Genomic DNA, 26,800 nt, shown 5'->3' on the forward strand with positions numbered 1-26,800 from the left:
CAGCCTTCGCGCTGCCAACTCGAGTTCCTTCAGTCTGCCACTCTCCCACTCGTCTGCATTAATCAAGGTGCAACACTCTCTGTCATCTTTATCATTTTTTTTTTCTTTCATGTCGTTCTTTTTCTCTTACAAGGCATGCATGCTGAAATCCAGTCAGGAAAAAGAAATGCAAAATGAAAACCACTGAGATTCAAAAAACACAACTGTCCCTAGCGAGTTACTACTCATCAGCTACACAGCTTGATCATTCAAGAAACATTGCATCATGTAAACATGCCTTTTTCAAATGGCTCGCAGGCCTTAATTGTCTGAAGCTGTACAGCTGATTTCGAAGGAACCCAAGGCTCTCTGTAGAATATGCATGAAGACGCTTCGTTCTACACTTTGACTGCAATTAAATAACAATTGCAATGCAGGTTTCTACGAATAAAAAAGTCAGCTGCACAGCCTCAATTCAAAAACGAAGCTCACAAACTTGTCCCTCCCCACCCCCCGTACATGCCATGAATCAGTTCCTTCAGTGAGAAATGCTTTAAACTAAACAAAAAATTAAAAAAAAGACAGACAGTTTATACATTTGAAAAAAAAAAAACAGCAACATGATGTCCCAACCAACCCGCACGCAAAGATAAATAAATCTATTTGGATATATTCTAAATGGATAAATAATATTACCATGATATACTCTACATAACTTTTCAACAATAATTAAATATCTCAAGGATGGCACCATCGCTTTCTCAAAAAAAAAGAAAAAAAAACATAACTCATGGTGATATATTTTATAAAATTTGTTTAAAGTTGTAATAAAGTGATCTGTTCCCTATACTCTACAAGCTCCCGTTCCCTTTTCTCTCCTCCCCTCTCTTTCTGTCTCTCCTTTGTCTCTCAGCACACTGGAATGCTGGAAGGAGGGAAGTTTGGTTTGTGCTTTAGGAGAGACTTGACGTTTACACGCTGTTTGTCCATTTGTTCATTAGTTCCTTTCCAAAGTTTACGCAGAAGGAGAGCAGCGAGAGTCATTACTGTCATCAGAAGCCCCTGGGGTCTATATAGCTGCCAACCGCGGAGCAGAGAGAGCGAGAGATGGGGGGAGGAAAGAAAAAAAAAGTGTTTATGGTACTCGCTGTGTTTGTGTTAAAATCATCTTTTGCCAAGAGACAAAACATAAACATCGTCAGTCTTTTTCTCTTGGTTTTGGCTTGTGACGATGTTCCAACGGAGGTGAGGTGACACTGATCAGAGGCAGCTCTTTCTCTCTTGGCTTCGGACAAACTCAAGTCTCCGGCGAGGAGAGGAAGTGAAAGAAAAACTCTCTTCTCTCCCTCCTCGGGTGTATCATATGCTTTTCCCAGAGTGTGATATTTCCCACCTACTCTCCCTCCCTTTACAAACTCGCCTTCGTTCTCTAGAGTCCGTCATGGCTTTGACAGTTCTTCCGCTCCTCTTTTAATGATGTTGCTGCTCATCCTCTCGATCCCATCCCCAAACTAGTCCTCCCTTTTTCATTGAGGCTGACACAATCCAGAAGTAAAGCACCATGGGATGCATCAAACGCCGCCGTCATCTTCCAATATCCCCAAAGAATACAAAACAGCCTCTCATCTGCTCTCCTCTCCCTGCTCCTCATCGTCTCATCGCTAGTCCTTCCCTCTCCAGCCCCTTGAGGATTTAATTCCCCACTTTAGAAGAATTGAGGGGCAGAGAAGAAGTTAATTAGTTTAAAAAAGAAAGACAAAAGTATAAAATGGCAGTTGGAATATCTCCCCCATGAGACCAAAACGTGTTCATTTACAGAACTGAACTTTTTGTCCTCCTTTATCGTCTCTCTATGCTTTTTTTCTCATTTTCTTCTTCCCCTCCTCCTCCTCCTCCTCGACTCTCAAAGTCGTAGAGCCGGAGGTTTGGTCTTTTTACATTCTGTTTCACATCATCGCAGAGGAGGGGCCGTCTCCACTCCGTCTTCATTAAATTAAAATCATAATTAATTCATCCTCGCTCTTGCACATTCACCCCACACCTCCTCTTTTTTTTCTTCTCTTCATCATCAGACGTAGGCTGATTCGCTGGACTGCGTGCGTCCCAGGTTGGGCGGCTGGGACAGATGCGCCATGTCCTTCTTCCTGATCTCACAGATAGACTTCCTGCGGGCCTGGACGCCCCTGATGGCGGCCTTGATCTTGCGCCAGCCCAGATGGTTGAGCTCGGCCAGGTTGAGCACCACGCAGATGCCGCTCACCGCAAACATGAACACCAGGAAAACCGTTTTTTCTGTGGGACGGGACACGTAGCACTCCACCTCCTTCAGACATGGGTAGCGGTCACACTCGAAAATCCCAGGCACACTAAAGCCGTAAAGGAAGTATTGGCCTGCCAAGAAGCCAATCTCCAGTGCGTTTCTGAACACCACCTGAATGATGTAAAAGCGGGAGATCCCTTCTTGCCGGCGAACCTTGGAGCTCTTCCCGTGGGTGAGGCCCCGCGGGGCGTTGGGGATCTCCTTCACCTCCAGGCAGTCTGGTTCTTCTTTCCCTCCTCCACCATCACCGCCATGTTGCACTAGAATTCCGTTAATGTTGCGGAGCTTCCGAGCCCCGTCTCTTCCCCCGTAGTCCCTCTCCATTATGGGATAGAGAAAAGAGTAGCGCCGGTCTTTCTGTTTGGCCGACTGGTGGACGGAGTAGGTGATGAAGCAGAGGCTGGGTGTGCACACCAGTATGATCTGGAAGACCCAGTAGCGAATGTGGGAAATGGGGAAGGCCTTGTCATAGCAGGCCTGGTTGCAACCTGGCTGCAGAGTGTTGCAAATGAACATGGTTTGCTCGTCCTCGTACACAGTCTCACCCACAATGGCGACGATCAGGATACGGAAGATCACCACTACTGTCAGCAGGATCCTAGAGGAGAAAGAAAGAGATAAATGGGGTTAATAGTCTGAGACGCACAGTGATTTACTGTGCCAGGAAGGATGAGATGTCCTCAGATATCCTTCCCAGCAATGGTTCTACAGATGTGCTGAGTATGAAAGGACAGTGCGAGAAAGCAGAGAAGACGAATAACAGAGATAAGACAGCCAGAAAAAATGTACAGAAGGAAGCTATTCAGTGGAGAATTTTAAATAATCAGCTTTGAAAAGAATAAAAATAGTGCAGCGTCAAAAATGTCTGTGTAAAAATACTCTCTGCACTATTATTAGTTTTTAAAAGCAAAACCTTAAACACCCAATGACACCTTCATTTAACACAAATCTGTAACAGTTACAGTACAGAGTAAATAAAGAGCAGCTCAGGGAGATATAAACCGAATCACTGTGACGTTTCACACACTTTCAGGTTGACAACTGGTAATTAGATGTGAATTTGGCAAACTTGTGCTGTCTTTTTTAGCATAAATGTGATGTTTAAAGAAACATAATTAAACGCAGTGTCTGACCTGTCTGATGTTTCTGCTGAACTTATTTTGTGTACTGTGCTGCTCTGCTAGTGTTTTTGAGAAACCATATCTACCAGCAGAGGCTCGGCAATGTACAAAATGGATTTTAGCCTCGATCAATATCAGCTAAAGTGTACGCTATATTAGGAATATTGGGAATGTCATCCTTTTACCTCACACACTAAAGCCCAGTTCAGACCAAAGCTGAGACATGCAATTAATTGCAACATGCTGTTCTGCAACGTTCTAAAACCTGCCAGTTCACACCAATGCAACTAGATGAAATGGTGTATCATCTCTATGCAACAACTCTCTGTACTTCTGCTCTGTTTGCAGCTTTTCGGGCTTATTTTGTTGCTGAATATAATCTCTAGCTTCTTAAAATATGAATGAGGATAGTGATAGTGAGATACTGGCTACAGATGCATTTGTAGTGACGAAAAAAAAACAGGAACAAAATGAGCAACAGATGGACTGTATTTATAATTAATATGCCACAAAAACAAAAGTAAGCAGCGCCAATTAATCAGTCAATGAGAATGTGTGTGTGGTTGGGCATAAGCACATACAGCGAGCAGCAGCAGCGGCCCACCGTCCGACATCGGCACACTGTGGGGATGGAAACAGAGGGCGGGGACGGAGCACCTGCCGCACCAAGCGAACACACCATCTGCGGTCATTTTGACTTGACCGTTGGACTTCACTAAAAGTTGATTGGATGGTGAAACAGGTGATGAGCTTTTTGTTCTAAAACCAACTGCTGGTGTTTTGATGGCATAAGTCAGCCAGTTCACACCACTGCAACTTTTCTTTGCATCGCCTTTTTGCAAATCATTGGTCTGAACTGGGCTTAACTGATCGAGGCAGAGGTAGATCAGCAACTCCTGCGTTCTTAAATGACGGTTTTTGTCAGTGGAGTCTGGTGGACCTTTCTTAGGTGGCTAAAAACTACCCAACTGAGGGCGCATCTGCTCTGCGACATTTCATTTTATGTATGTGATGCTGGGATTTTCTACACAGAAGTTACTGTAAACAATGTTATTTAAAGCGTGCTATCATGTTAGCTGCTTGCCTATGTCACAAAGATGCACGGATGAAATTAACCGTACCACTTACCACTGGTATGTGTGGGCCTATTTATGAGCAACATCACAAATGTATCACAGTAGAATTTATTTGCCCTCCATCATTCTTTTATGAGAAATATGTTTAAATATGTTAAACATGCGACTAATATGAGAACTAAACAGAGAAGTGGAATGTAGGCAAGAGTTAAAAGGAAGGCGAAGCAAATTGCACCTCTCGACTCGCCTTAAAAACTGTACATGAAAGGGCTGGAGAATTAGGAAGGAAATTCAAGACAGGATACAAAGCATGAATAAAAAAAGTCAGAATCAAGGTCGAGTGGAGGGATTTGAAGTTGTAATCACAGCAGGGAGCCTCACGAAGGACTTTGAACTCCTTAATTAGAAAAGAGAGGTGAGAGAGAAGCTGCAGAGGCAGAGAAAAGAGAGAAGACTGCACTAATGATGGAGAGGGACATTGTGTCACTGTTAAGTCACTGTTCCTCCTGATAAGAGCCAGAGAAGAAGAGTGCTCAAAATCCCATTTATCAGCCAGAGTAAACACTCCAGAAGAAGAAGAACGGTTGTGAGCGGAGCCTCGATGTGTCGTCAGCGCCCATAACTCACGGCCTGTCATCAGCGGTTCGAGACGCAGTAAGTGTGTGTTGTGAGGGTGTTTACAGGTAAAAGGAGGTGAGATCTGGTCTAATTTTAGTGTCTTCTGCATCATTAGGCACAGTTACCATGGCAACCTTGGATTAGACTCACTTAAATTGGAGCTGTGATCAGTTTCTACACACACACACACACGATCGTACAGTGTAATCTGTCAGTTGTTAACTTTGTTATTAGCACAGATGTACTCTACTTTCACCGCCCTGGCAACAGGTGACACTGAGATGAAGGCTGTTTGCAGATTAGGTGTTATTTCTGCGTGTGGTGAGACAGAGAGATTATTGTTGCTGAAATTGGGTTCACTTCAATTCTCTTTGTGTGTGTGTGTGCATGCTAACGTGCGTCTATTTAAGCGTACAGATGCGCTGACTTGGCATTTCTGTACTCTTCGTGTGTCTGTGTGCTTCATGAGTTGGACTCACACGTTCCAGTTCCTCCCCCCTCCTTTCTTTCAGACATCCCTCTCTTTGTTCTATTCTTACTTTACTCATCCCTCATTTATTTTTCAGATCAGAGACCAAGCAAGCACTTTAGATAGCAGGCTTTTTGCCTTTCGCCGTGTGTGCCAGCCTGTTGGCTGTCTCACGCTGTAATCTGTGACTCAAGTCTGGAACGCGGCTGCAGAGCGCAGACAGGCCTGGACATTGTTAATCTGTTGATTGATTGCTGCCTTTTAGTTCAGTCCCATAGATAACGAGTTCTGCATACTGTAAGATCAGCTCTCACTAATCACCGCCATTTATAATAACGATAATCCCATAAATAACGCTATGATAAATCGCTGTCCTTGCTTCTCGTGAACCCACAGTAGACACCATTACGGTAGCGCATCAAAAGCTGACCTCATTACATTCATCACGGATTTATGGGCTTTTATACAAGAGCATGCAAGTCAATAGATTGTGACGTATAAAAATGGCTTTGGAGGCAGTGTTAATGGGCAGTACAGCGTGCTGCAGGAAGAGTCACTAATTCCTTAGAAAATGTCATTTCAATTTAAACATACTGTAAGCGCCTCTCCGATTTCAGTGGTAAAACATAACAAAGGTTATGATATTGTAACCCCAGTTCTACTAGCACAGGCAGAGCCCTCTACTGGATGTGAATTTGCATTTCCTAGGATAACAAGGAAATCATCTGCCCTACTCTCCTTATGACTAGCTAGTACTTGTTGCCTTCGATGGTTGGATTGGTTAGTAGGTTTAGTCAAAAGGAGTAAAACTGGTTAGGGTTGGGGTAAAGTGTCAGAGGCAGAGTAAGGTGCACCATTCCTTCACTATCCTGGACTCTATGGGTAAATCTTCCAATCACAAGTGTGCATTCACCCACTAAAATTTGCATACACACAGCTGGCTAATCATAATACACAATATATGCGGAGCCCACATGATATGAAGGAGCCATATGACAGCATCAGCATGCTACACCCTCTTCAGCAAGTGGCGTAGGAGCGACAGGGGCCCTAGGTAGAGGGATTGTCTGTGCTAATAGAGCTAGGGTTACAATATCATAACATTTGTTCTATCTCACACAGGCTCCGCCCTCTACTAGACTCTATGGGCACAGTGGGTGGAGCCCAATAAATGAACACCCTATTGTAATATAACATCGACCCAGCCACACTGATCCTAACCAGCTAAAGGTTAGTCACTGTAGCCTGCCTACTTCTTTACAACTTAGGCCGCCACAGTGGAGACATAGTGGGTCCCAGCCAACCCAGGTGGTGAGCAACCAAACTGGGTGGAGTTGGCCTAACTTTGCAGGGGTCGAAAGACAAGCAATAGACACCCTGCACACCACATATCACATGTCATGAGGGAGCACAGGAACATGTTGGTAGGGAGGAGTGAGTACACCATGTGTATCTGTACTCAGTCAGAATGGGCAGAGTTTAAACCTGAAATTTATATGAATGAATTAGAAGTTGCAATATTTACTACCTACTAGAAAAGTATTTACAGAACAGCCTCAAAAATAAGATCTCTAGACATTTTTTTTTTTTTTATCACAAGACTAACAGATTAAACAAAGTTACTCAAATGAGGATTTTCATTTATCATGAGTACAGATAATGACACATTCTATTCCTATGATACTCGTACTCATAAAAAGTACATTATCTGTACTGGATACTCATTTCATCCGAGTATTTGGCTCAACCCTAAACGTTGATGTATCACGCTCAGAGTTGAGTCAGGTGCAACACAGCTGACATACACCCAACCACTGCCACTAGTCCTGTGTCATTCTAGTGAGCACAGACATGAAAAGGAGCCTGACAGGAAGGTTGCTGTATGTACTGTGGGCTCCGCACATATTAGAGTAGGCACATCCTGATTGGCTGCATTTATGCAAATTTCGGTGGGTGAATGAATGCTTGTGATTAAAGGAGAGTATTACCCATAGAGTCCAGTAAAGGGCAGCTGTGTGAGATAGAACTGCCACACCAATTTTACACATATAACATGTACTGGCGTCTGAAAGGACTCCAGGTCCGCGTAAGTGTAAGACATTTTCTACACAGCTCAAGTACGAATAACGAGGAAACATTGCCACTTAAGGTCAGATACATCACTGGATCTCGAGGGCACACACATGAGCATTTAGCTTATTTTGTCTGATGGTGTATTTTTATTATGTCAGTAGATAAACGGCTGGATAAAGATTGTATCTGACAATGTAGGGTTTCATAATAAAATACCCGGGTCACAAACTGTGCTCTCTCCTACCCTCTGGTAGGAAATACAGGAGCTTAAAGTCAAGCACAAATAGACTAAAAAACTATTTATTAAAAAGTGCAATCCCCTATTTATTTTAAATGTGTAACAGCTTGTTACAGTCTCTTTATTTTATTTTATTTTACACTATTTATTTCCAATTTTATGAATGGTGATGATGATGTATGTCTATTTTTTACTTGCTTGTTTTAATGACTAGTTGGCACCTGATCAGATGTAGTACTCCTATTCTTGTCATATAGTCTTTGTACAATGACAATAAAGGCTTTCTATTTCTATGTTCTATTTCTGATTTAGCGATCTAAAAACTTCAAACATCGGTTCTGAGTCCCTCAAGCTTCTTGCAAGATCGATCAATATTTATACAGAGACATTTCTCATCCCCTTTCTCCTCTGACAGCAGCCTCAGCAGGCAGCTTTCCATTTCAAATCCCACCTTAACCTCTTTCCTCCACTTCACCAGCAGCTCTCCCTCAAGATAAGTCCGGATTTATTACACAAAATCAACGAGAGATCAAAGCTGTCACCTGAATTCACCTCAGGTCGATCCACTGCATTTCATAGAGAGAGTACTATTTGTGCACAGTATAGATTTATCAAACTCAGTTAGAAGATGTGTTTATGTGGACACCATTGTGACTGTATAGTAGATCCAGAGGGGGAGGCCCACCGCACTGCACCTTAGACGCTGCCAGATAATCATTAGATGGCATTTGGCTGTGTGAAGGGTAATCTACCAATCACACAGTAGCTTTGCCAGTCTTGCATGGCGCAGATGTGGAGTCGAAGGGCAGAGTTAATCCTTTCCAGAGTCTGACGGCGTGTGGTTCACATGTACCTCTCATCAAAACTGCAGGTCATCATTGATGACCTCCAAAATGAAAAATAAAGGACTTAATGCCAATCTGCCCACCTGTGATCAGCTGGCATGCGGAGAGGGAGGGAAGAAGGGAGAGAGGAAAAAATAAATAGGAAAAAAATGAAAGTGCTTTTGCCCTTGTAGTGACTCCATTAAGGAGCTTAGTGAGCAGAGAATTCACAATACCAGAGCAAGAGGGTATTGCACTAAATGGGCGCACGTGTGCACACAAACACACATACAGTACATGTATTCTGTGCGGCCACACACATGCACGCTCGCGCACATATCCATGCAACAAAACACCATCCAGACAGTGAGCGTTTAAATTTAACTGAGCACTGAAAGACATCAAATTGCTGTTTAAGATGAATTAGTTCCAGACAGGGATAAAAAGATTATAAAGTCACAGAAAAACAGTGTGGCTCGGACATCTCTGCCTTAAATTAAAAGAGAAACCTGCCAGTGCTGGGACGGAGTGCGAGAAAGGAAAACCAGCAATGGAGGAAAATCTCATCATAGAGAATGAATTATATAATAGCTTCCACACGCAAACCCACTGCTGTAATCTGTGGCTGGGCCAAGGGAGGATTCTTGCATTAGGTTTTTTTTTTGTTGTTAATGCCATCGAATAGCTTTAGATTATCGTACGCCACGCAGCAAACCCCCACCTGTTTTTTCTCTCCTCTCTAGAGCATCTTCCTGTTTTTTCTTTCATTCATTTGCACTCCCACAGCTCCCGCCATGGCCCTTTCTCTCTCTCTCTCACTCACTCTCTCTCTCTCTCTCTCTCTCTGTGACCCCCCCACCCCCTCTTTCTGTCAGGAATAATCTCCAGCTTGTGTCTGTAGTTTTCTATGAAGAGCCTCCTTTCTCTGAGAGCACTCGGGAGACATTTAAATTGCCAGTGGCCTCCCGCTAATACGGAAAACACCACACCAAAGTCTGTCTAATGCACTCTCTAATTGTGTCGGCACACTCGTACTCTTGTGGAAACCTACACCATTAACAACACATTGGTCCCTGCTGGATTGGTTGATGGCAGTGTTGTGAATTTTCACATTTTATTGATTCAATTTGTCATGAATTCATCTACAAAATAACAAACAAACAAAAAAGAACCAAAAATCACTGGCACAGCTCTATGTTGAAAATGTATACTTCAACCTACAGTGGTCAACAAGGGCATATGGGCTACAACACAAGCTATAGCTGCAGCCGGAGCAGTTACATGATTTGCCCACCATATCTACACGATCAGCCCTCTTCACTCTTTGGTCTGGAAGCAGGAGCCCTGAAGAAAACGCAATATTTCATCACATCTAGGCAGCTATGAAGTGACGGGTTAAAAGAGAGGCAGTTGAGGTAAGGGTTAGGGTTAGGGTTAGATCTTGTTACCTTAAGTGAATCACATCTTCATGTGTAATGAATTAAGCGGATTAATGCTATGTTCAGCCTAAGTATTTACTACAACACCGTGTTGTTGCCTGGTTCAAATAACCGTCGCAATGGAGGGTTTGTCTTATACTGTGGGCGCAGTTTGTAGGGGTGTGTCATATGGCATCAAAAAGAATGTGGCTGTAGCTATAGATGTCTCCTACAAATGCCCAATACATTTCCATCAGAAGAAACATGCTGCAGCCTCAAAACTGTTGCCAATTCAAAAACACATACGAAAAGTTCAAATTTTAAAAAACAAAGGAAATGTGCTGCAGGAAGCCAAAACAAAAACATAAGCAGCAAACGCAAATAGTAGGGAAGCAATACAAAGTCAGAAACACACCGGTCCATCTCCCCAGTGCTGTCTGTGCTACAGAAAGGTCTGAGATCACTGAACATCTTTCTGCTATAGGGGAAAAAAGCTAAGGTTTGTTTTTGTTTCTTTAAACCAATCACAATCATCTTGGCCGCCACTGAACCCTGGTGCAGCAATGGTGCTCCTGCAAAATGGTGTCGGGGGTGAACTTGTTTTGGTGGAACATTTGCACGTGAGGAGGCGAGCACTGTCATTAAAATGGCCCCACAAAAGAAGTAACAGTCACCACTGTGTGATTCCACATTTAGTGATAAAAAAAACAGACAAATATAATTTGATAATCGGTGCCTGAGAGGTCAAGTCTGACTATAGTTTAGCTCTGATGGAACTCACTGGACCCGTTAAAACCACAGAGGATTTGCTGGCTGTACATGGCTCTAGTAGATCATTATTACGACGATATCACAGAAGCTAACGTGAAGTGGAACAGATCGTGACACTGAAATCATTGCCACTGCTGCTGCTCCTGCTGACTTAAAAAATGTGGCAAATCAACTCTGATTGGACGTGTCACAAATTGGATCAACATCAGACAGGAGACTCCTGCGAGATGGAGTCTGGGCTTTTCCAACGTGTAGTTACAAGTCATTTTACTCATTGTAGATCTTTACAACAATTCACTGCAAGAACAAAGCAGGCATGCCGTATTGCATGATCCGAATCTTCATCAAAACGTGCCACTTTAAGCCTGTATAAGTTGTTAGCTCGGAGGTAATTTTTGCTTTCCGAAGGGAATTTAGAAATGGTAACATGCTCATAGTGGAAGGAAGGGAGAATGCCGACTGAAATCAGCACCCAGTGGCAGGTTTATAGCCACAGACTACTTTCAGTGAGTCAGAATCAAAACACGCAAACTACCAAAAGAAAAACAACAGAGAATGTTTGAGTAGTTGTTGTTTCATGGTGGATTTTTGTATTTTATGTTGTATTTGTTGCATTTTAATATGTTTTGATTGGCTGCTACCTCAGCCAGGTCTCTCTTGTAAGAGAGATTTCCAATGTCAATGGGACTTCCTGGTTAAATAAAGGTAAAAGAATAGAGACACAGTGCACCTCCAGTCAACACAATGTAAGTTCTCTAGCCTCTCAGGAACAGCTTGATGTTTGACCCGAAAGAGAAACATCAGACGAGAGATTGTGTTTGAGTTTGCAGCGGGAAGAGAAGTTGAGTGAAGGGGAAACATAAAAGGTATGTGTTCTTTTATACATTTGACCTGACATATAAACATAGCATCTCTAGCATACTAACGCTAGCTACTTAAATTTGTTCTTTTTTTCATATTGTAAAAGATTAGCTATGCTTGACTTTGCATCATTTCTGTATTTTATGTTTTTTTCATTTTTAGGCCGTTGAGCATCTGCCTTCGTCGGCCACTGTATCAAACATGGCAGACGTATTAGCACTCACAGCAGACACTGTTTGTTGTTCCCTTTGACTAATATGTTGCCTGTTATCACACAGACGGTGGTGATTATGCAGAAAATATTATGCCAGCCCAAGTCCAAAACGCCTCTTCTCCTGCAGCAATTGTGTGTCCCCGACCCGCTGCCTTTTTCTATTTGTCCTCCTCATTATCTGACGGCGGATACCTTGCACTGAGGAGGCATTTGTCATGTTCAAACCTGTCATTATGGACATGAGATTAACTGAAGAAATTAATCGTGTACAGTAATGTGAAAAAATAATCATAGGTTCCGCATGTGACAGGAGATAACTGGCTCCATCTGCCCCCTCCGTATGCATGCACATACATGCACGTTGGTGTTGCTGCTCCAGCGGTCTGCATTATTCGACTTCCAGAGAAAATGAAATGCCATTCACAGAGCAGCTTTCCCTGATATCACTGCAGATCTTACATTATGTGTTTAATGTCACTCTCTTTTAATGAAACCCTCAGCAGTGTTTACATGGTAAGTGGAGAGGATGAGCTCCATAAAAATAGCAGAGCTGAGGTAAGAGTTGTGTGTAGCTCAGTAGGAAGAGCTGAAGTTGAGTTGCGCAAAGCATATGGAGAGTGCACACACTTGTAGTGTTGTTAGGCACTTTAAAGTATCGTGTCCACTGCAAAGCACACAGAGCACATATGTTGTTCTCCACTGATATGCCACAGAGACGAGGACAGTGTTTGAGATCACGTGGAAAAGCACAACATTCAAGGAGGAAGATAACAGAAGAAGAATTTAAACCAGAAGCAGGCAACACTGGTGAGGATAATGAGGAAGAGGAGGCAAAGGACAGGAAATAATTGTCGAGGGATCGATAAGGAGCGTAAGGTTTTTGGAGAGATTGGAAGATGTGTCAGAAGAGATAAGAGGGAGGGAGGAAGGGAAGAAGGGTGGAGGAAGAGCGGCCGTGGTTCCTTTACCCAGAAACCCGAAACAACCCCCCTCCCACCCCCCCATCTCCATTCCTCTCATCTCTCCTCCCTCTCTCCCTTCAATCTCCCCTCCGCTCAACTCCCCTTCGCTGGTTACCACGGCAACAGGCGAGGGGGCAGAAAACGAAGGGAGATGAAGGGAGCGAGAAGTGTGCCGACTAGCAGCTAAGTCAACTAAAGAAGCAGCATGTTTCTGCAGATTTGTTGCAGCAGTTAGAGCGTGGCTTAGGTGCCTCAAAGAGCTCAGTGCTTGTTTACTTTATGTGAAAGCCTGAAGAGGAGTTCACAGCAAATTATGCCAGCAAGCCAAATGATGCTACTGTGTGTAAGTTACTTAGAAGATAATGCCGTGAAGAAAACCACAACATGTTGGCTCCCTTTAAGAGAAAAGAAACTCAGCATCTAGGTTATTTTCCAAATGAGACACAGGAACCATTTTGAAATATGGATACATCATCTAAAATTTGTGTTTTTGAAATGCTGATTTTCCATTTTTTGGATGTTGGATGATGTTTGTATGAGGGATAATCAGTAAAAAGCACACCTCTTAGCTTCCTGCAGGCTCAGAAGTCTGTTCACTGCTCCTGACAGTGATGTAAACAAGTCCAATGTTATGGCTGACCTGCTAATCCTTTTCAGAGCCTCACCTTTAGCCTCCATCAATACCTGTCCCTTCACTGTTAAGCTCTGCTTTTTCTCTGCACAGCTCCCTTCCCCCCCCTTTCTACACTACTACTACTACTTCCATACCTGCTGCACCTCTGTTTTCACTACAACTCACATCTACAACCTGCATCTCTAGTTAATTTACATCCCAGTTCCTGTCTCTAAAATATTCACCATCTTGTGTTTTACTACCTCTGAACTATTTGCTACGGAGCCCGCCTGGGGACATTTGTGACTGAAAAAAAAAAATGTGTGGCCACAAATTAATTATGTGTGGGAACAAGATCATTAAGCTGCCAAGCTTTAATTAAATAATTTTGCATTGCCACAAGAAAATTTTTGTTGTTCGTTGATTAACTAGCTTTAGCTGCCTGAAAACATGGGTGAATTTGAACTGGTTTCATTTGTTTTCAATCTAGGAACAAATTAGAATGACACACTCAAGTCACTTGCAGGAAGGTTGGAGTCATTCTCAGCAAGAGACACTTTATTCCAGTGTTAATTTTGACAGCTATTTTAGATTTAGTCTCTGTTTTGTGATGAAAATGCTAATAGTTTTAGTCACAGTTTAGTCATTTTTATCCTGCATAGTTTTTAGTTTTAGTCAACGAAAATTCAAAACATTTTAGTCTATATGTTTTTTTTATCTTTACACTAACCCAGTTAGGCATTTTTTTTTTTTTACAACAACCAATAATTTCTGCACACTTACAAACTTGTATGTCTTTCAGACTGTTTTATAGTACAGCTACATTCACAGATAATTGAGCTTTCTGCCTGCCTGTCAATCAGTAATCAAAGCTATCAACCTTCCTGAGACCTGAGATGGATTTGCTGCTGTTCAGCTGCTAATAAGCAGAGCTGCTAACAGCCACTGCTGCACATAACAAACTCCACAAATGCATCCACCACTTCCACCATCCACAGTCAGACACACACGGCTGATTGTATACTGCTGGATTACAGCTCACAACTCGCACCAATGGCTCATGCCTCTCCAGTGTGAGTGTTTTTTGTGGTTAACGAAACATCACATCACATCTGGAACTTGAATTATCTGGTTTCCACATCTTATTAAAGCGTGGCCACGACTTAATGATCTCGCATTAAAAAGGTCATGGCCACTGAATAGGATCTCCTCTCCATGCATTAGCCATGCAATATTTTTTTTTCTTCATAAATGTCACCAGGCAGGCTCCGACGTATGATGCTTACTTAGTCTGATAATCTAAGATTGCTTTTCATTTCACTTCATTTTTAAAGTCAGAGGTTTGAAATCAAGCATCTGATTGTTGTAACACACAAGACGCAATTTCTTAAAGGGAGCAGTTTCTCACTTTTTCAGAGGCTCAGCACATTTAACTGTGAGCACGACACCATGGGATTGTGAAGGCCATGTGAGCCAGATGGGCAATGTAAAATGTTGCAGTAAATGCAAATGTTAGCCAAAGTAATGGAATGCAATTACGCAGGATTGCTCTTCCTTAAACTGACTTTCAGATTATTGGGCCAGTCACCACATAAACATGTATGAATTAGAGAAGGCAAAAAGGAAGACTGTTGGTCGTCAGGTGAGGAATATTACTTGATGTGTCTATAAATTTTTTAGCATCTGACTAGTATCTCATGATATCCCAATGGTTGTAAACACTGAGGTAGCTGGCAAGCTAAAGCAGAACATGATGAATAAAATCATGAAATGTGAAACATGCCAAATCAGAAAACATGAAATGAGCCGCTGTTCAAGGCTCAAAGATAATGCAAGGCTAACCTCACTAGAACAACAACTTCGGCTGCTTCCTCAAACACTTGAAAGAACAGTTTAAATTTTTGGTAAATACACTCATATGTCTTGCCACGGTTAGATGAGAAGATACCACTCATTATCACATGTTTGCTAAATATGAAGGCAGGAGATGGGTCGCTTAGCACAATGACTGGACACATGAGGAAACAACTAACTAGTTTTTAATATGCATTAAATAACAGAATATAACATGTCAATTATTGAGCTTCAGAGGTGGAAGATGAGTTGATTTTTTTTACATTTAGACAGAGCCTACAGTTTCCCCAAACTTCCAGTCTTTGTGCTAAGCTAAGGTTACCTTCTCCTGGCTCCAGGTTCATATTTTAAGATCAGATATGAGGCCAATCTTCTCATCTAACTCTCTCCAAGAAATAAACAAATTTCCAAAAATGTAAAACTATTCCTTTAAAATGAAACTTTATTGACATTTTGCTGACATCAGGGCAGCACTGTTACAATGGCAAAACCTCTTAAAATGGAATTACGCTTCTCTGGGCTGCATGTAGGCAAATGTCACATACATTTTACATAAGTTTACACATACATACATACATAAGTTTTTATGCCTCCATGTCAGTAACTGCCATGGCCCAACCCAGTCAGCAGAGGAAAATGTTAGCGCTGATTTTGCATTCCATACATTTCATATCAACATTTCTAAAGTGATGAAGTTCTGATCACATGAATGTAAGCTGACTTGATCATCGGGAGATCAGGGAAATGGTGGCTGGTGTGGCAATACAGTTACCCAAGTGTTTGGTGGCATTTATAAAACATGATCTTTTCCTAACCATAACCAAGTGGGTTTTGTGCCTAAACAAAGTTTGACAACATCCGCTACATATTAATGTATAAATGTCACATATCCATGGTTTGTAGAAACATCAAATGCCAACATTTATTCTGGTCAGCACTCTGGCTTGCCCATTCTCGTCAACATATTTCAAGAACATAGTTAAAGATGTATTTGAAGCATCCATGTTTTAACATTTGTAACTTCTTTCCAGCAACATGCACATTTAAAGTCAACTTTCATGGCTACAACTTTGTGTTCTGTCCTGTTCCTCCGGTCGTCTACTATGAGCTTTTGCTGACACTGAGCTTCAGGTGATCGTCGTTGCACTGTGTGACAACCTAGCTGGCCACCAATGTCAGTAGATGTGGATATTTGGATTTGAATTTAGGTTGTGACATCAGGTGACTGAATTTAGTGTCAGGACAACACCTAATGCAATTTGATGTAGAATACTGAAGACGGATGAAGATGATATTTTGTTGGATTTAAGTTACATTGTTAAGTTACAAAAATCCAGTAACTTCCAATCATCTGACGCCAACGTCATCTTGACGTGGAATACAGACATTTAGTCCTAAACTATGGAGAACAGAACCAACTGTCTGGAAAACACAATGTTAACGTCTACACGATGTGAAATTCTAATCATTAGACATTTAGAATATTGTCCATCGGATTTTCATTCACCTAAAATGTAACATCTGTCCACTGTAACAGTCCAACGTCATATTGACGTCTGGTGCCAGCTGGGAAAGCTCTCCATCAGTCCTCCTCTGTAAAAATAATCTTTAGTGTTTTTCCCTGCAAATTATTCACTGGAATCATACATGTCAATATAGTGATAACTTTCATTTAATATATATGTTTTTTTAATATGATATGAGTCTGGACAGACATGGATGTAAACTGCAACTTGGAGGAGGCACTGGCTGGAGGAGGCACACATCTGCGAGGCAGTAATTTTAGTCTGTCTGTTTTGAGCCCGCCTCCTGACAGAAGTTGAATCAACCCAGCATCTTGCTTGGCGCACAAGTCAGCTGCCCACACGACAGCGTAGTGGAGATTTGGGATTTACAGCAATGTTTTTCACATCAGTGTTAGCAGCGGTTTGGGAAAATCCCTCCTCAGTTCATCCATCTTTCTGTTTACTCCAACCTTTATCCTCCTTCTCTTCTTATTATTTCTCTTTTCCCCTCACAGTGTTTTGACCTTCTGTCTCTCTCTCTCGTGTCTTAAGGCTGCCAGGTGGTAACCTAAATACAACACACCAGCAGCTCTGATAAAATCCAATCCTGTCACATCAAATATGGATGGACACTTGTCATACTCTCTCTCTCTCCCAGTCTGTGATCCATTGCCAAGGTTTATCAATAGCGCGTAGTTCACGGCGGGTCATCTGGCACCGAGTTTTATCCGACCTCACACAGGAGCCCTCAGAGAAACACACACGCACAAATACACACACCCAGAAGGGATGTTCCGGTGCCTCAAGCCAGTGACAGAAGGAGCGAGGGGGCTGCACTCTCCCCCGCTGACAGACCTTTATCCTGCATGGCCACCCAACACACATACACAGGCACTGACACACACACACACACACACACACACACACAAACAGACACTCACTATCACACTCACATGCTAATACCAAAAATATACACAGATTTAGACAGAATCAGAGAATGAAATCTCTAAGGACACCTCTCCATGCACACGCACACACACACACACACACACACATTTTAATCACAGACACACACATTCTTCCAGCTGTTGCAGGGCGTCACAAAGCCGATTGTGTCTGACATTGCCGGGTGTTAGTTCCATCCTCTCAGGAGATGAAGATGAATTTCTATCATACCAACCAGTAATAATGCTTTTACCATTGTGTAGCCCGCGAGCCTTTGAACTCCGAGCAGGTGGCTGCAGGTTAAATTTGGTTCAGTGACAGATTGAACCAGAAATATTTATGGAGCCAGAAAGCCAGGAAGATAAATTTGGAAAATGTGCAGTACGTTCATGTGCAACTGCAGTACTGTATTGAAGAACAATTTTAAAGTATTTGGATTTAATTCAGGTATTTCCATTTTATGCTACATCTACTCAACAACTTACTCCTCTTATTCATTTGACAGCTTTGGTCGCTTGTTATTTCAGGGGCCTCTTGTCATGTTTCAGATGTCTACGAGTTTCACCGTTTAATCATCTCACGCCCCCTCAGATTGACCCTTTGGAAGGGGCTCGACCCTCAGGTTGGAAAACACTGGACTAAGCTTCGGTATATAAAGCAGTTAAACCTCCACACTGACCAACTGCAACAGTAAAATGCCATGTGTGCACGGATGCAACATTAATAATCAGCGCCTTCACAGTGTTGCAGCCTGAAATACCTGAGTGCACGTCAGCTTTTCTAAAATGCAAATATTGCAAAGTTTTACACCTTTTTTTTGAGATTTTTGAGATTAAACTGCAGAGGCAAGTGATAACTGAATAGTTGCAATACTGTCTTGGATTTAGAGACTTTATTAAGTATTTGAAGTTTACCACAGAATTAGAATCTATTTGTGCTCATAGGGGGGATGTAGCCTGGTAAGACCATCCTGATGACATGAGCTCAACATTCTGTTTCGCTCTCTGTATCAGTCTGGACTGCCACTCCAAACACTTTCAGTGGGCGGGGGTACTCGCCTTGACAGACAAACTGCTTCAGACAATCACTGTAACAAAACAGTGGGGAACATCTATTTCATCACCAGCAGAGCCAGTTGATGAATTAAGCTTTTGCAAATCCAGTTGGCAGAATGGTAAAGAATGTCTTTTAATCTGTTAAACTCTGCAAGTGGATTCTTGTTCTTGTTTTTGTTGTTTTTGACAATATTTCTGCAATGACTTCATTTATTGTGGTGTTTAATCTACTTTTGTTGGAGTTAGCGCTTGTTGCTTCGGGAGCCACCATTATTGTTCAGCAAACTGCGGCACGCATTTTACGTCATAAACTATGACGCAGTCCCTGATTGAATGCTTACGTTTTCAGCTCTGCTGCAGATCCCTGATTGGGCTGACAAGATTTTTATTTCTGGATACGATATGGGGCGGCACCGAGACCCGCCGACGATCAGCTGTTGATGCTCGAAGTGATGTTAGGACTGTCCCTGTGAGTCGCTCTCCTCCTACTCTCTCTGCCCAGTTAGCTTGACATAACATAGAAGCAGCGGTTAACATCCGACACTGAGCAGTTAATCTCACAATGACACCAAAACGTCTCGACTCGTTAACCAGTAGTTTAAAGGGCCAGTGTGTAAAATGGGTTGAAAACACTGACATCAGTGGTCAAATTCTAGATTGCAGGGCTCACTCGCTCACCCCTCCCATCATGTAAATGACGGTGGCCTCGTAGGGACAAAAAGCCTTGCGCATGAGTTTTTCAGGAGTAGGTCTATCTTGCAACGAGGTGAATGTTTATTTAGAAATCTAAACCATGTTACGATATTGTAATGAATCCCTCACAAGCAGGAGACCAGAGGAGCGTTCGGGAAAAAGGCCAGTTTATTTGGGCAGTCCAGAAACTCCGGTAACACTCCACTCCGTCCCAAACTCTGACTCTTCTAGCGTAACAAACACACTTCATAACTTTACACACATACTCGTTTACCATACCGAGTGGGGACCCCCTCCCCTCTCTGCTCCGCCAATCTCCAGCCCGCACACTGACTGACAGCGTAGCCGGTAAACAGAGCTCAGCTGTTTATTTAGCCTAGCGATATCTCCGGACTATAGTAGCTGCAATGGACGACTTTGAACGTGATTTTGAGTTTCTTGTAGCGGACACAGACCCAGAGCCATACCTGTTTGAGCCGGAGCATACAGATGAGGAACTCCATGTGTTTGATGCTGAGCGGGCGAGAAGACAGGCTGAATGCGCAGAATGGGATTCGGTGCTACTGCTACCATCGTTGGGGAGATATATCACCAGGAGAAAATCGCCGCAGAGAGTGCATCATAAGGAGTGAAGTTGCATCTTCTTTTCCTCGCAGATGACGGTTCGGGTTCATTCTCTCCTGCTGCGTGGTAAGTGTGGTCCATTCGCAAACTTTATAACTAAAAAAACTTTTCACTACTCTCTATCGACGAACTACTAACACTCTCTGCTGTTTCCTCCTCCTTCTTCCTTCCTTCCGCTGTCTTCGTTGGTTCATTTATATACGCGAAACGCGTTCTCTGGCTGGCTGGATTGTCCGCTCGGTCTGCCGTACATACGTGGCGGCGCAAGATGGCGATCTCTCTAAAGCAAGGCCCTTGCTATATATATATATAAAAGCATAATTATAAGGCTACGAAAACCAAACGAATTTTATTTTATAGCGATCATACACTTGTATAAACATAGAATATTCAGATTCATGGGTAGAATATTCAGATTCAGATTCAGATTCAGATTGACAATAAACCATGCCAAATATTACACACTGGCCATTTAACGACAGCAGTAGTCTCATGATAAACAGAGAGACACAGAGACCGGAGCAAGAGGGTGCTGAGCCAATCAAGACATTCTGCGCAGCTCTACAATAACGGTTACGCTTGCCCGTTTTAAATAATCAAAGTAAAGTTGCAGTGATTTGACAAAATTGCTAGGTTGTGCAGAATTCACAGGTATTGGTGATTGCAACATCCTAGAGAGGCTGAATAATCATCTAATAACGTAATATGTAGCCTAATGGTTAATGGCTATGGTAGTCACAGGGGCCAATCTCCTCAAGAAAGAGGTACTTTCATTTTTGATTTAAGTAAGAAAGCTTTATGTAGACTGATAGATGATAATACTTCTGTATTTTTACTTAAGTACCAATATAGTACATGTTAGTAATGTATCTTCTCCATGCACTGCTACACTGTACTGTGTATTTCTGCTGAATAATACAGTGGTTAAAGACAGTATTCTTTAATAATGGTATAGCCTCCATGTGTAATCCTGGGTCTGTAAGCTCCTAAAATGGAAATCTAATAATAGCATATTCTAATACTGTTCACTTATCTCTCCATCTCCCCATCCCTCTCCCTCTCTCAGACACACACACACGCACACACACATGCACACAGAGGTATTTAAGTGTCGTGTTGATGAATGTGAGCTGAAGGGCTCTGGAGATACATTGATGAAAATCATAGCCCTACTGAGGCAGTGATTCATTCAAAGTTAAAACAGTATCTTATGCACACATGTGCACACACACACACACACACACACACACACACACACACACACACACACACATGCAAATGTCCAGTTGTGTATTCATCATCTGTAATCTGTAAAGCCACATGATGTATACCCATTACACCCCTACCTAATGACTATAAAATACAATCTTTTTGAAGAGCCTGATCCGGAGAGAGGTTAAATGTATCCCATTTTCCTACCAGAGCACTGGTGCACAAGTGCACTGAATGCAAGGGTCTCCATAAGGACGATAATAACTGTGGCAGTTACCTTGGCAACAGACAAGGCAATCAAGTAAGAGTTAAATGGGAGCCCAGACATTAAAAATAGACTTTCTAAAAATCTACTCTCTGAGTGATCATTCAGAGCGGATCATTGGCAGGAGTGAAAAGAATTGGCATGAGTGGTCACCATGGCAACCAGTGTGGCGCGTTATTGGTTTTTTGGGCAGGTTGTAAGGTTGTGATGTAGGGGTGAGGCGTGAGCAGGAGAAAGAGCAGCAGGAGAGAGGAAGAGAGCGAATGCGTGGGCGGGAAAAGGAGGGATGGAGGGGGGTCAACGGAGGGAAATACAGAAAGAGAGTGAGAGAGGGAGAAATGATGGCGGTAATCCGGATTAAAACGTTGGGTTTTGGACAATCCCGAGTTAGGCCCGCCGCATCCATGCCAACTCCCCACCCACTGCGACTCTCCCCGTGCCAAGCTCCAACCCAAATCAGCCGCTCTGGCACATGCAGGGAGCCTCCATGACACACAAGCAGACAGCACATGGCTGTGCAGGGAACATCCCAAACCAACAGAAAACACATCTATAGGCCTCCTATTTTTATACAGTGTTTCTGATCTCACATAAAAAAACATTTTACACAGGTCTCATGTCCAGAATGGGAAGTGAGGGAATGTAATTTAGTAGATTAAGTACTGTATTTCAGTAGGGTTATGAGACATTTGTACCTCACTTGGGTATTTCCATTTTTAGGACATGTCCAGAAATTTCCAGAACAGTCTCACCATAAGGTCCACTCAGTAACGGTGCTAATATCTACAGCTTTCAATCTCAACTCTAAAGCCATCACAAAGTGCTCCAAAAAAATGGAAAATCCTACACCTTTGCTTAAACCTCTACAGCTCCATAACAACTGGCCAAGCTCCATCTGTTGAAGAAATCATGTGATATGATCAAAAGCTCCAGAAAAGCTACGTAGTGGACCTTGTGGTGCCATTGCTTCGCCAGTTAATTTGGGTTCATGTTGTGTGCGACCAAAAACTTCACTGTCTGACAAATCCAGCATGTAGATAATCAGTGTATCAAGACTTGAAGTTATAATCACAAACATTCTGTTGGTTTTCTTTCAAATTAGAATAATAATTCTTTATACTTCACCCTCAAAATGATCACTTGTATATCAGTTATTTACCCCATGTAACCATTATCCATTAACAAACACTCACACAAATCATGTAATATAACCCAGAGGTTCCCAACTGGTCCAGCCACAGGGTCCAGATTTCTTTGTAATCATTAGTTCAAGGTCCACACAGTTTAATACGTACAGTGTCATGCTTGTGTTTGTCCATGTTGTTGAGTTAGATTGCTGTCTCACTCACTCTACAACAGGAAATGGCACTTCAAAATGAAAGCTGTGTGCTGGAAATGCACTGTACTTCAAAATAAGGTGTGTTTTTTACAAACTTGACTAGTTTGCAAGTCACTTGTGGTTCATTCAGAATGTACCCACAACCTACATTTTGGGAACCACTGGTGTAACCCAAATCTCATTTACTGAGTTGCAGGAATGGGCAACCAGGTGCATTCGAACTCTGCACGTGTATTCCACTGAGCAGAGTTTAAACGTCCAGGTGCGCTACTCATCTGTGCATGAGCTGAAGTGTTTTAAACAGTTAGATTTAAGTGGAAATTCATGTGCTTGGGAAGTTGTGATCGTACGACTGGATAAATGAGACTTGGATTTTAGTTGTCGAGTTGTAACAGATGTTTTGAAATAGTTTTGTTGTTGCTTTTTTGCAATTCATCAAGAATATTCTCTGTTTTTGGATTCTTCGTTCACCGTGAAGGCATTCGAGAAACTTTTTTAGGAATTGAATATGACACAGGGTGAGTATTTGATATGCAAGTGGTCATTTTGTGGGTGAAGTATTCCTTTAATGACCCTTGTGAAACTCCTTTGGATCATGCACATCAAATCCTGAGTTTCCCCTGCAGCATTTGACACCTAAAAGCTTGAAACTAAACTGGAAAAGGAGGGGAACAGCTAGCCTGGTGGCAAAATCCACACAGCAGCACCTATGAAGTTCACTGTGAGGCAATATATATCATCTGTTTATTCAGTTTTCAAACTGTTACATAAAAAAGTTGAGGTTTTACAGGGGAATTTGGTGCTCAACTGTTTCTTAGCCAAGCGCAGTTACTTGGAGCCGTTAGCTGTTTCCCCTGTTTTCATGCTAAGTGCTACGCTAAGCAGCATTTCTCCTGGCTCCTCTTAATATTTGATGGACAGACATTACCATGGAACTCTTTCTTGAAGTGAGTAATATTTTTATGTCAGGCCCTATCTGTGGTGCTCATCATCTATCTGCTATAACAAGACTGCAGCATCATAATGTGACACTTATGCCTGTTGGGACGTATAGCTTCCTCTGGTAAATAGCCGCCAACCTACAAGTCGTGCTGCTGTCATTCTACAGGCTGTGAAGGCTAAATTTATCTGTTTGTCTACCAAGTAGCTTGTTCATAATTAGCTAAGAGAGCGGTGTGAGTGCAGCATATTGCCGAGAGTCAGACACACACCCTGCAGCGTGACTTCACTGCTTAATTGAAGAATCTGCGAATGGGATTGTGTGTGTGTGTGTGTGTGTGTGAGGTGTGAATGCATTGTCACACTCTATCTGGATGCTCATATGCAAAGACGAGTGCTGTGACAGCTTTGGCAGTATGTGTGCGTATGTGTGAGGAAGCGTGTCTATGTGTATGTTTCCGCCCTCAGTAATGAGTATAAATATATTAACCATGCTGCAAGTTTGCTTACGCACATGTTTGTATATTTGGATGACCATCTGGTAAAGAGTGTGTGTGTGTGTGTGTGTGTGTGTGTGTGTGTGTGTGCGTGTACACTTGTGAGAGGGCAGTGAATCAGATGTCTCATTATCGCGTGTTGGTCCTGGTGAAGATGTTGTGCATTTTAGCAAGGTGTGACTCGGTGTGCTCACGATTTTTTATTCATGTTGAGTCGATCACACTGTGCACAAGCTGATACTGCCTCCGAGGAAGAGTCGTCACAAACACACACACTTAAACATGCTGAAAGAGATGAATGCACTGTTGTCTAAGTGACTCTTACACCGTCAGCTTGTTCATTAGAGACCGCAGTAAAGTGTGAAGATGCAGCCGATGATGGGAGTCTGGGCGGGTGGGGATAAGGAGGATAAATCAATGGCAGAAGAGGGCCCTTTTCATCTTCAAACAACGAGATGGAGGGAGATAAAGTGAGGAGGCAGAGTGAAAAAGAACAGAAGAGACATGCATGGAGATATGTGGTGGAGTGGCTTGTATCAGAACATCAGCGGACAAACAATCATCAATCAAACAAAAGGAGAATGTCAGCTTTACGATGCCTGTGTTGAAATGCTGTTGGTCATGCATAATAGAAGTAGATTTTATAAATAAGGCAGCGATCTCACAGCCATGAGCTCACACAAATAGACTGAGAAAACTTGAGCTGCAGCGTTGCTTTGTATGAAACAAAGATCAAAGTTGGTTATGTGTTTTAATGTCATTGCTCGTATTTTATCTTTATTTCTAACTGACTTTATAAGAGGGTCAGACATTTTTCTCCCAGTGAGCACAGCCACTTCAGCATGAGTCTAATGACACGTACTTACCATTACACCACAGTCTCACTTTCTCACATCTTCTGCCATAGCACTACTGGAGACAGGCAACAAGGCTCTCATGAAGTGATGTGGTAATTACAGCTCAGTGTGATGAAAAAGATACTAGGCTACTTCTGTATGAAGTTTGCATGTTCTCCCCGTGTCAGCGTGGGTTTCCTCCAGGTGCTCCAGCTTCCTCCCACAGTCCAAAGACATGCAGGTTAATTGGTGACTCTAAATTGTCCGTAGGTGTGAATGTGAGTGTGAATGGTCTGTCTCTATGTGTCAGCCCTGTGATAGTCTGATGACCTGTCCAGGGTGTACCCTGCCTTTCACCCAATGTCAGCTGGGATAGGCTCCAGCCCCCTTCAACCCTCCAACAGGATGAGTGGTTACGTAAAATGAAATGAAAAATATGTTGAACACAGCACACATGTTGGGTATGTAGTGCATAGTTTGCAATTTCACACGCAGTGTATTATTATGTGTGCACTTTAGGCTAGTTACTGCTTCAGCGTAATTATTGGTTGGGTTATTTTAGGGCAACAGTTGTGACTCTAACAGCAATGGGGGAACAAGTCAAGAGTCTAACGTAAAAAACAAGAGTGAAGTTAGTCATTGTCATGTTGGTATTGATTAGAGAATATTAATCCTACAGGTTCATTAAGGCCCCGATCACAGAGAGCGTTTCACAGGTTGCAAAACACGAGGCAAAAATGCTTGATGTGCCTTTTTATTGTTGCCTGGCAACCACTCCATCACCTCCGTACCCTAGCATCCCTGTGTCTTCCTTTTCTTTCACAGTAATTAGGAGCTAGGTAATAAAATGAACAGGCAGAGCAGAGGTTACTTGCAAATGGTTTGTTGGGCACAGGGAAACAGAGATCTGTGGGGGTACATGAGACCCTAAAAAAGAGGGTGAGTCACAGGGAGAACCACCAGTTGGTCCAGGAGCTTCTCCTCAATGATGGCCATTTACAGGCATATTTTAGGAGGACTCATGGGCAGTCTGACAACCTGCTGTCTGTTGTCAGGCCTAGCATTACAAAAATGTTGTTTACCAGATGTAAACTTGTTGTCGTGACCACCATAGAAGGCCCGCCTCTCAAATCATCCGATTGAACAATGGGGAATAAAAGCAGAGATGACGCTGGGTGTTTTCCGCTCTGAGTTTTTTCAACTCAAGTTCAGAACACTTCTGCAAAAAAGGTGCCTAGAACACAGAAATGCAAGGTACATGGCAACACAAAAAAGTGAGCAATAAGCTTCATTCTCATTATAAACAATAACAGAGAGCCGCCTCCAGCTGCTAAAACACGTTCTGTGTGATTGGGGCCTTATGCTCCACATTGGATACGCCTTCTCTCTTTACTCTGCGTTCATTTTGTCCGTACTTGTGCACGTTTTCTGAAAGCTTACAGATACGGATGAAATGCAGTAGTACCACTGGAGATCATG

The 26,800-nt window shown here is 42.6% G+C and overlaps 1 protein-coding gene across 1 annotated transcript in view; it reads right to left on the reverse strand.

Moving 5' to 3' along the window:
* Positions 1 to 1,697: 1,697 nt before the first annotated feature.
* The window catches only part of LOC125888362 (gap junction delta-2 protein), a 36,590-nt gene continuing 11,487 nt past the window's right edge, over positions 1,698 to 26,800 (reverse strand). The window contains exon 2 of the mRNA XM_049575676.1: positions 1,698 to 2,897. Coding sequence (XP_049431633.1) covers positions 2,048 to 2,897 — 850 coding nt within the window. The 3' untranslated portion in view covers positions 1,698 to 2,047. The remainder of the gene's footprint in view (positions 2,898 to 26,800) is intronic.

Source organism: Epinephelus fuscoguttatus, linkage group LG5 (genome assembly GCF_011397635.1).
Source record: "Epinephelus fuscoguttatus linkage group LG5, E.fuscoguttatus.final_Chr_v1".
Taxonomy (NCBI): domain Eukaryota; kingdom Metazoa; phylum Chordata; class Actinopteri; order Perciformes; family Serranidae; genus Epinephelus; species Epinephelus fuscoguttatus.